The sequence below is a fragment of the Nerophis lumbriciformis genome, linkage group LG32 (genome assembly GCF_033978685.3).
Source record: "Nerophis lumbriciformis linkage group LG32, RoL_Nlum_v2.1, whole genome shotgun sequence".
NCBI lineage: Eukaryota > Metazoa > Chordata > Actinopteri > Syngnathiformes > Syngnathidae > Nerophis > Nerophis lumbriciformis.
Genome location: NC_084579.2, coordinates 6296215 through 6307440, shown reverse-complemented (window position 1 = coordinate 6307440; position 11226 = coordinate 6296215). Strand labels below are relative to the sequence as shown.

The window sequence follows — 11226 nt, the reverse complement described above, 5'->3', positions numbered from 1 at the left end:
GGCGTAATCGATACGACGAGACGGCCCGATCGATGGCGTGACGTCATCGTGCGAGCAAACATTAGCTTTAGCTTAGCATCAGGTCATTTCCCGCACCCCCTTTAATTTATTACCGCCCAGAAAAGGCTTTTAATAAAATGATCATTTAATCATGCAAAATAATCAATTATTGGCGTCCAGAGAAAGCTTTTAATAAAAGCTAATGGCCGCCGGCGTATTTGCATAGAGATGACGTACAGCGCCGCCTTGACGTGACTTTTACCGTATGATTGAGGAGGTTATTACACGCGCACTTTGCTACGCTAACAGCTTCTTGTAGCCGCGCTAACGCTAATAACGCACAAAAGACTGCGCTGACCTTTCCGCGTGGCCGTCATTACTTAGCCCCGCCTCCACGGCGTCCATCCATCAGGGAGGCCGCGACCTTTGCCGACCCCGCCATCCATCACCCGGTTGTCACGCGCACGCTCGCTCGCCGCACTTTGGGCGCCAACAGGTGCTAACGTGTGACACGCTGACAACAAACAGGAAGTCATATTTATAGAATATTTATTGATTTCTTTTCATTTTTGTCAAACGTTCATTTTGGAATCGGACATGGAAAAAAAAAAAAAGAACATGGATTACAAATGTTTCTGTGGACAAAATGTCAATATAATAATAATAATAATAATAATAGTTTATTGAGTCAAAGTGCTGAGGTTACAAGATCATTTAAATCATCAATGACGTGTTGCGTTCACGTGTCGAGTCCTTCCTTCCGCGTGAACATTTTCTTTTTCTTTTTAATTATCTAAAAACAAAACAAAAACTAAAAAAAAATTAAAATACATTTTTTTTGTTTCTATTTACAGCAAACAATCCCGCCGAAAGGTGCACGAAGGTAAAAAATAAAAATAAAAAATAAAAAAAGAAGAAGAAGCACCTTTTACGAGCTGTCGTGCTCGGGCGTGTGCGCGAGCGCGTGCTTGTGGAGCAGGTCGTGGTCGTGGTCCGGGTCCAAGGGTTTATCGTAGTCCTCGTCCTCGTCCGGGTCCGAGCTCACCTTTAACCTCTGCGTCTCACAGTCCTGCTTCTTCTTGGCGGAGGCCATTTCCGCCGCGTGCTTCTTGCGCCACTTGGTCCGACGGTTCTGGAACCACACCTGCACGCGCGCGCGCGCACACATAGGGAAAACAGGTATAAAAACAAATATTGATTTTAAAAATATATATATATTTGAGTGTAAAAGCCTGGAAATGTTTTATGTGAGTAGCTGAAAGAAAATGGATAATTTCCGGGTTTTTTTAAATTATTATCATCATTATTATTATCACCATTATTAAAGTCTCGTCTTAAGACCCACTTTTATTCTTTGGCTTTTAACACTACGTGAGTGGTGTGGTCCTCTGTGTGTGTTTTTTTTTTAAATAAATGTTAAATTTCTATTTACTGTTTTAATTGTTTTTCCCCTTTAAAATCGTTTTTAATAATATTTATTTTATATTACTTTTATATTGGTTCTATATTTATTTATTTTGTTGTTTTTATTCAGTCATTGGTGGAGCTAAGGATAATATGGTATTATTGTTTTTAATTTTGTTTTTAATATTATTTTTCCCCTTTAAAATCGTTTTTAATAATATTTATTTTATATTACTTTTATATTGGTTCTATATTTATTTATTTTTTTGTTTTTATTCAGTCATTGGTGGAGCTAAGGATAATATTGTATTATTGTTTTTAATTTTGTTTTTAATATTATTTTTCCCCTTTAAAATCGTTTTTAATAATATTTATTTTATATCACTTTTATATTGGTTCTATATTTATTTATTTTTTTGTTTTTATTCAGTCATTGGTGGAGCTAAGGATAATATTGTATTATTGTTTTTAATATTGTTTTTAATATTATTTTTCCCCTTTAAAATCGTTTTTAATAATATTTATTTTATATCACTTTTATATTGGTTCTATATTTATTTATTTTGATGTTTTTATTCAGTCATTGGTGGAGCTAAGGATAATATTGTATTATTGTTTTTAATTTTGTTTTTAATATTATTTTTCCCCTTTAAAATCGTTTTTAATAATAGTTATTTTATATTACTTTTATATTGGTTCTATATTTATTTATTTTTTTGTTTTTATTCAGTCATTGGTGGAGCTAAGGATACTATTGTATTATTGTTTTTAATATTGTTTTTAATATTGTTTTTAAAATTATTTTGGAAACATTTTTGTTGTTTAAATGTGCTTTATAAATAAAGTGGATTGGATTGGATTGAAATGTTTTGGAAAGAAAACAAAACAATATTTAAATGACATTATTTAATTCAGTTCAGAGACACTTAATGGCTCTAAAAGGCCTCAAAGGAGAGAAAAAAAGTGATTGTTGTTATCGAATAACATTCTCGTAAAAATACGTGATTAAAATAACAATTTAACACTTATTGTGGGTATAAATTAAAATCAACTATAAAGTTATAAAAATAATTCATCAATAAAAGTATTGCCGTTAAAATAGGTGACTGATAAGAACTATTTCTTTCGATTCTTGTTATTTTTAAATAATTCATAATTTTAAGTGTGTGTTTACTATTAAAAAAAAGCACAGCTGCTTTAAAATAACAAAGTTAAAATTTAATATATGATTATAAATAACATAATTAGATTTCAGTTAAATAGGTAAATATACGATATCATTTTAAAGGTAAAAGCTGAGTTCAGATCATTTGAATGTCAATAAACGCGATTATTGTGAATAATAATAATAATAATAATAATAATAATAATAATAAAAAAAGGCCTATAGTGAAAGTGAAAGCTGTTTAAAATAATCAAGTGAAAATGATGATTATTATTAAATCATTTGGTGTAGTGAGGAATTATTATTATATATGTGTGTGTGTGTGTGTGTGTGTGTGTGCGTGCGCGCGTACCTTGACCTGGCTCTCGGTCATGCCGAGGGAGAAGGCCAGTCTCGCCCTCTCCGGTCCCGCCAAATATTTGGTTTGTTCAAAAGTTTTTTCCAGAGCAAAAATTTGTTGTCCAGAGAAAGTTGGTCTTGTGTGTTTTCTTTTCCCGTCCTTGTCCAACACACAACTCTGCTCTGCAACACAACAACACATCATCGTTACTGATAACACACACACACACACTGGCTCACACACACGCGCGCGCACGCACACACTCACGGGGCGAGCACGCAAAGCGCGCGTCCCTCCAGTGTGGACTCTGCATGACCCCCGGCCAGAAAATGGGGGTCCGGCCCGGTAGTTCGGTGAGGGGCTTGGGGTAGCGGGACGCCGCGGGGGTGAAGAAGAGTCCGGGCGGCGGCGGCGGGCTGAGGCTGCTGAAGCGCGGGTGCAGGGCGCCTAAAACCCCCGCCGAGGCCGAGGCGGCGGAGGGCCGGTTGAGGATGTCGTTGATGCCGTGAGGGGTCGCGGACGAGCACATGTGCTGCGGGGAGCCGAGACCCGACGACTTGAGGCCCGGGGAGGACGCCGCCATGCCGCCCGGGTTGGGCGAGCTGGTGGCCGGGGAGGTGGACGAGGTGTGTCCGGCGGAGGAGAGCGGGTAGGCGGGGTACTGGGGGGTCTTCATGTCGGCCATGCTGTGCAGAGCCGCCAGAGGTGGGGTGCTCAGGAGGAAGCTGCTCTGGTCCATCGGACCCAGCGCTAACATCACCCTAGCAGGTCCGGACTCGGACAGACGGTCCGCTTCTAGCAGTCCATGTCCGCGCGGAGCCGCAGCAAGGGCGCCGAGGTGCAGGAGGGGGTGGGGGGAGGATGGATCAGTCCCGCTCGGCCTGCTTCAACAAGTTGTCAGAGTCTGCAAGTGGATCTTCTGGTTCCGACGTCCCGCAGCCCGGGGGGGCCAAGTTTGAGAGCTGTGCGCTGATTGGAGCGCGGGGATGTGACGTCACGCACAGGCCCGGGTGGAGGCGCGCCTCCTGATTGGCTCATGTATGCTGCTTTTTTTTTTTTTTTTTTTTTTTTTAATAAGCATAATAATAACAATAGTAATAAAGAAGAAAAGAATGATGGAGAAGAAATAAACACCGGACGGAAAGACACAAACTGCCGGCATCTTCTCGGTGACAACAACAACTTTTATCACCTCCGTTTCATCTTCATCGTCAACATGTGGCGTGTGGCGCCATCTGGTGGGCAGACTGCGTTAATGACTTTCCCCGCCCCCGAAGATGCACAAAAACAAAAGAAATCAGTGTAAATATTTGTAACGTTGACTGAATAATTACGTTCAATATTGGGAAAAAATATTTTGACATGAAAAAGGTCTCGGTGGTCTATATTGGCCTCCAAAGTGTCTCGTTGGGTTCAGCATGACCAGCTGCGTCCAGCATGACGGCTCCACGTGACAAGTGGTCACGTGATTGATCGGTCTGATGGGTCATGTCAAGGTTGGTGCAGGTAGCTCGTGTTGGACCTTCCAAAGTGGGGTTAGCATCACAGACTACAACATCACAACTTCAATAAGTACACTGTGTACTTAGTTATATAGTGTGTGTGTACTTAGTTATATAGTGTGTGTGTACTTAGTTATATAGTGTGTGTGTACTTAGTTATATAGTGTGTGTGTACTTAGTTATATAGTGTGTTTACTTAGTTATATAGTGTGTGTGTACTTAGTTATATAGTGTGTGTGTGTGTGTACTTAGTTATATAGTGTGTGTTTACTTAGTTATATAGTGTGTGTACTTAGTTATATAGTGTGTGTGTACTTAGTTACATAGTGTGTGTGTGTGTGTACTTAGTTATATAGTGTGTACTTAGTTACATAGTGTGTGTGTACTTAGTTATATAGTGTGTGTGTGTGTGTACTTAGTTATATAGTGTGCGTGTACTTAGTTATATAGTATGTGTTTACATAGTTATATAGTGTGTGTTTACAGTTATATAGTGTGTGTTTACTTAGTTATATAGTGCATGTGTGTACTTAGTTATATAGTGTGTGTGTACTTAGTTATATAGTGTGAGTGTACTTACCGTAGTTACATCGTGTGTGTGTGTGTGTGTGTGTGTACTTAGTTATACAGTGTGTGTGTGTGTGTGTACTTAGTTATATAGTGTGTGTGTGTGTGTACTTAGTTATAAAGTATGTGTGTACATAGTTAAATAGTGTGTGTACAGTTATATAGTGTGTGTGTGTACTTAGTTATATCGTGTGTGTGTGTGTACTTAGTTATATAGTGTGTGTGTACTTAGTTATATAGTGTGAGTGTACTTAGTTATATAGTATATGTGTGTACTTAGTTATATAGTGTGTGTGTACTTAATTATATAGTGTGAGTGTACTTAGTTATATAGTATGTGTGTACATGGTTACATAGTGTGTGTGTACAGTTATATAGTGTGTGTGTACTTAGTTATATAGTGTGTATGTGTACTTAGTTATATAGTGTGTGTACTTAGTTATATGGTGTGTGTGTGTGTACTTAGTTGTATAGTGTGTGTACTTAGTTATATAGTGTGTGTGTACTTAGTTACATAATGTGTGTGTACTTAGTTATATAGTGTGTGTACTTGGTTACATAGTGTGTGTACAGTACTTAGTTACATAGTGTGTGTGTACTTAGTTATATAGTGTGTGTACAGTACTTAGTTACATAGTGTGTGTACAGTACTTAGTTACATAGTGTGTGTGTACTTAGTTATATAGTGTGTGTGTACTTAGTTACATAGTGTGTGTGTGCTCAGTTATATAGTGTGTGTGTACTTAGTTACATAGTGTGTGTGTACTTAGTTACATAGTGTGTGTTTACTTAGTTATATAGTGTGTGTACAGTACTTAGTTACATAGTGTGTGTGTACTTAGTTATATAGTGTGTGTGTACTTAGTTACATAGTGTGTGTGTACTTAGTTATATAGTGTGTGTGTACAGTACTTAGTTACATAGTGTGTGTGTACTTAGTTATATAGTGTGTGTGTACTTAGTTATATAGTGTGTGTGTGTACTTAGTTATATAGTGTGTGTACAGTACTTAGTTACATAGTCTGTGTACAGTACTTAGTTACATAGTGTGTGTGTACTTAGTTATATAGTGTGTGTGTACTTAGTTATATAGTGTGTGTGTACTTAGTTATATAGTGTGTGTACAGTACTTAGTTACATAGTCTGTGTACAGTACTTAGTTACATAGTGTGTGTGTACTTAGTTATATAGTGTGTGCTCAGTTATATAGTGTGTGTGTACTTAGTTACATAGTGTGTGTGTACTTAGTTACATAGTGTGTGTTTACTTAGTTATATAGTGCGTGTACAGTACTTAGTTACATAGTGTGTGTACAGTACTTAGTTACATAGTGTGTGTGTGTACTTAGTTATATAGTGTGTGTGTACTTAGTTACATAGTGTGTGTACAGTACTTAGTTATATAGTGTGTGTGTACTTAGTTATATAGTGTGTGTGTACTTAGTTACATAGTGTGTGTACAGTACTTAGTTACATAGTGTGTGTGTGTACTAAGTTATATAGTGTGTGTGTACTTAGTTACATAGTGTGTGTGTACTTAGTTGTATAGTGTGTGTGTGTACTAAGTTATATAGTGTGTGTGTACTTAGTTACATAGTGTGTGTGTACTTAGTTGTATAGTGTGTGTGTACTTAATTACATAGTGTGTGTACAGTACTTAGTTATATAATGTGTGTGTACTTAGTTATATAGTGTGAGTGTACTTAGTTATATAGTGTGAGTGTACTTAGTTATATAGTGTGTGTGTACTTAGTTATATAGTATGTTTGTACATAGTTACATAGTGTGTGTGTACAGTTATATAGTGTGTGTGTGTACTTAGTTATATAGTGTGTGTGTACTTAGTTACATAGTGTGTGTACAGTACTTAGTTATATAGTGTGTGTGTACTTAGTTATATAGTGTGTGTGTACTTAGTTATATAGCGTGTGTACAGTACTTAGTTACATAGTGTGTGTGTACTAAGTTATATAGTGTGTGTGTACTTAGTTACATAGTGTGTGTGTACTTAGTTGTATAGTGTGTGTGTGTACTAAGTTATATAGTGTGTGTGTACTTAGTTACATAGTGTGTGTGTACTTAGTTGTATAGTGTGTGTGTACTTAATTACATAGTGTGTGTACAGTACTTAGTTATATAATGTGTGTGTACTTAGTTATATAGTGTGAGTGTACTTAGTTATATAGTGTGAGTGTACTTAGTTATATAGTGTGTGTGTACTTAGTTATATAGTATGTTTGTACATAGTTACATAGTGTGTGTGTACAGTTATATAGTGTGTGTGTGTACTTAGTTATATAGTGTGTGTGTACTTAGTCATATAGTGTGTGTACTTAGTTATATAGTGTGTGTGTGTGTGTGTGTACTTAGTTATATAGTGTGTGTGTACTTAGTTACATAGTGTGTGTGTACTTAGTTATATAGTGTGTGTACTTGGTTACATAGTGTGTGTGTACTTCGTGATATAGTGTGTGTATACTTGGTTACATAGTGTGTGTGTACTTAGTTATATAGTGTGTACTTGGTTATATAGTGTGTGTGTACTTAGTTATATAATGTGTGTGTACTTAGTTACATAGAGTGTGTGTACTTAGTTACATAGTGTGTGTGTGTGTGTGCTGTTTTCCTGTGTGTAGTATTTTACCTCTTGTCTTGCGCTCCTATTTTGGTGGCTTTTTCTTTTTTTTTGGTATTTTCCTGCAGCAGTTTCATGTCTTCCTTTGAGCGATATTTCCCGCACCTACTTTGTTTTAGCAATCAAGATTATTTCAGTTGTTTTTATCCTTCTTTGTGGGGACTTTGTCGATTGTCATGTCATGTTCGGATGAACATTGTGGACGCCTTCTCTGCTCCACATGTAAGTCTTTGCTGTCGTCCAGCATTCTGTTTTTGTTTACTTTGTAGCCAGTTCAGTTTTAGTTACGTTCTGCATAGCCTTCCCTAAGCTTCAATGCCTTTTCTTAGGAGCACTCACCTTTTGTTTATTTTTGGTTTAAGCATTAGACACCTTTTTACCTGCACGCTGCCTCCCGCTGTTTCCGACATCTACAAAGCAATTAGCTACCGGCTGCCACCTACTGATACGGAAGAGTATTACACGGTTACTCTGCCGAGCTCGAGACAGCACCGACACTCAACAACAACACATCATTTGCAGACTATAAATATTGAGTGTGCATTAAAAAGTACTGCAGTAATACTGCGATACACGACTATATTTCAATGGTGTGGTTGACCGTTTGTATCCTCTGTTTCCACCTGGGTGAGGTCAGGCAAACGTGAGAGCAAATAAAAATGAAATATGAAAATAACATTCACAATTGTGTAATAGGAGTGCAATGCTTTAAGGATATCATTGCATTAAAACCCACTTAAATGTACACGCGCACTCAGAAATGTCAATTATTGTCAGTCATTGGTATGGACACCAAGTGCAGTTTCACCCTGGGTCATCATTTGCAAACAACCTACAACTGTCATGTCTGTATTATCATGTTTTGTTTTAAGTCATGTTTTGTTTAGTTTCTCCCTTGTCTGGTCACCATAGCAACCATTAGTTTTCACCTGTCACGTCACGCACCTGTTTCACGTTTTGAGTCACGCACCTGCTTTCACTAATCATGCCCATAGTATTTAAGTTCATTCATTTTCTGTTGCTCGTCCTGACGACCTCAACACATTTATGCTCTGTTCATGCCTGATACTTCTTTTCATGTCAATTCCTCAAGCAACTACTTTTGTCCAAGCCAAGTAAGTTTTTGTTCCATATTTATAGTCTTTTTGGTTTCATAGTTTGTTCTCCGCCATTGTGCGTGTTTTTTGTTTGTACTTTTTTGCTATAGTCTTTTGGTTTTATAGTTTATTCTCCGCCACTGTGCGCGCTTTCATTTATTCCTTTTTTTGATAATAATAAATCATGTACCTTCATTCCCGTCTCGCACGAGCCAATTTTCCGTTGCATCCTGGAAAAGCACACACCCCCGGACCAAGTCATGACAACAACCTTATGGAAATCAAAAGGTTGTTCCTCATCCATCCATTTTCTACTGCTTGTCCCTTCAAATCCTTGCTTTTAATTCTTGATATGCGCAGATCTCCAGATTGTCTATTAAAAAAAAAAATCAGACGACTGATTAGTCAGTGGGCTCTGATCTCTCATTAGTCAGTGGTCGGTAGAGTTATTGTATCCTCAAACCTCAGCAGTTCCAGAGTGTGAGTTATCATGCACACCAGGGGCGTCACTAGCTTTTAAGGACAGGGGGGGGCTTAGCCCCCAGGAGATGCACAGGATGCGAGCGAACGTTACGCGCAAGCACAAAACTTCACAAACGGCAAACAAAGACTTAGAAATTATTCATTGTTATTATCACCATTATTATTATTATTATATTATAAGTCTCGTCTTAAGACCCACTTTTATTCTTTGGCTTTTAACACTACGTGAGTTGTGTGGTCCTCTGTGTTTGTTTTTTTTAATAAATTTTGATTTCTATTTACTGTTTGAATTGTTTTTTTCCCTTTAAAATCGTTTTTAATAATATTTATTTTATATTACTTTTATATTGGTTCTATATTTATTTATTTGTTGTTTTTATTCAGTCATTGGTGGAGCTAAGGATAATGTTGTATTATTGTTTTTAACGTTATTTTTAACATTGTTGTGCAGCACTTTGGAAACATTTTTGTTGTTCATTGTTATTTTTTTATTTTTTTTTAAATGCACGGGACGAAATGAAATGCTCCCCGAGACGATGGCTTTTAAACATTTTTTTTTTCTTTTTATGTATTTATTCATTTTACATTTTAGATTAGATTAGATTAGATTTATTGTTCCCCTTGGGGAAATTCATTGTCACTGCCGTACATTTAAACACTAGACATTACACATCACACAAAAAAAAAAAAAAAAAAAAGACATCATACATGACTAACACACATTTACAGGCTTGTCAGACAGGTCGGCCGGGCCTGCTGTTAAGGGCGGCTATAGCTGCAGGGATCAGGCTTTTCCTGATTCCTTATATTAAATGTCTTGGTTTTTCCTCCCTCTGAAAATCCTATGAAATGTTTAACAAGCCATCCTATAATAATACAACATCTATTAATGTAACAATACAATAAAACAAATATATTTAATGATTTTTTTTCATTATTTTAACAATAGGCTAATGTATATTACTTTATATAGATTCTACAAGAAACACAAAACTTAACAACTAAATTATTTAAAATTGCACACACAAGGTTTCGTGCAGCTTCACTCATTGTAAAGGAAGATAATGTGCTTCGTACACCTGCAGGACCGCAAGCAAGGTCGCAGAGAAAATGCGGACTGGAATTTGAGTGATGTGGGCATTTTCTATATGAACAAGTGGAATGGATTGGATACCGACGCACTAAAGGGGCTCTCTACCTTACGCTACAAAGTGAGGGGAAACTGAGTGAATAATAACAGGTTATATGATTATTTATTTAAACTCATTTATAATGACTATGTCGGCATGTATTTGTAAAAAAAAACAAAAAAAAACCACCAAATTATTTAGGGGGGCTTAAGAATATTTTAGGGGGGCTTGAGCCCCCCTAAAATATGCCTAACAACGCCAATGATGCACACTAAAAAATGCTGGGTTATTTTGCTAACCCAATTTATTAGTTGCGAGTGTTGGGTTAAATTTTGGAGTTATTTTTATGAAGAGCAATCCATATTTGCGGTTATAAGGGTATTATTTTAACTCAATTTCTGGGTTTTCAAAATTCTGAACCATTTTTTGGGTTGTTTTTCAACGAGTAACGCATTTTTGGGTAAAATTATTTTTTTAATTAAAAGTAACTTTTTTCTTGAAGGGAATTTTATTAAGGATTCATTTCATTAATTATTATTTACAATCACACATCTTATGTACATGAACATATTTCAGCATGCTGTATAGAACTACTATGACCATACACGGCAATTCTTGTAAAACAAATGTCACTCATATCTTTCTTTTGAGTATATTTTAATGGAATAAAAATAATTGTGATCCGCAGTTGTGAAGGAGTAGGACAAATCAGCAGTAAAATGTATAATTTTTAACCAACTATTAGGTCAAGGAGCGCTAAATTGCACAACCCAATAGTTGGGTTGGGAATAACCCAACATTGTAGTGAGAATAGCTCAACTTTTGTGTTAAATACATTAAACCCAATAATTGGGTTGGGAATAACCCAACATTGTAGTGAGCATAGCTCAACTTTTGTGTTAAA

General features: G+C 36.6%; 1 protein-coding gene across 1 annotated transcript; it reads right to left on the bottom strand.

Annotated features, from left to right (window-relative positions):
* Nucleotides 1-928: 928 nt before the first annotated feature.
* nkx6.1 (NK6 homeobox 1) lies at nt 929-3666 on the bottom strand. Its single transcript, XM_061927410.1, has 3 exons — nt 3169-3666; nt 2922-3086; nt 929-1144 (listed from the first exon to the last, which is right to left on the bottom strand). The coding sequence occupies exons 1-3, from the start codon at nt 3664-3666 to the stop codon at nt 929-931; spliced, it is 879 nt and encodes a 292-aa protein (XP_061783394.1).
* Between the last annotated feature and the right edge of the window lie 7560 nt (nt 3667-11226).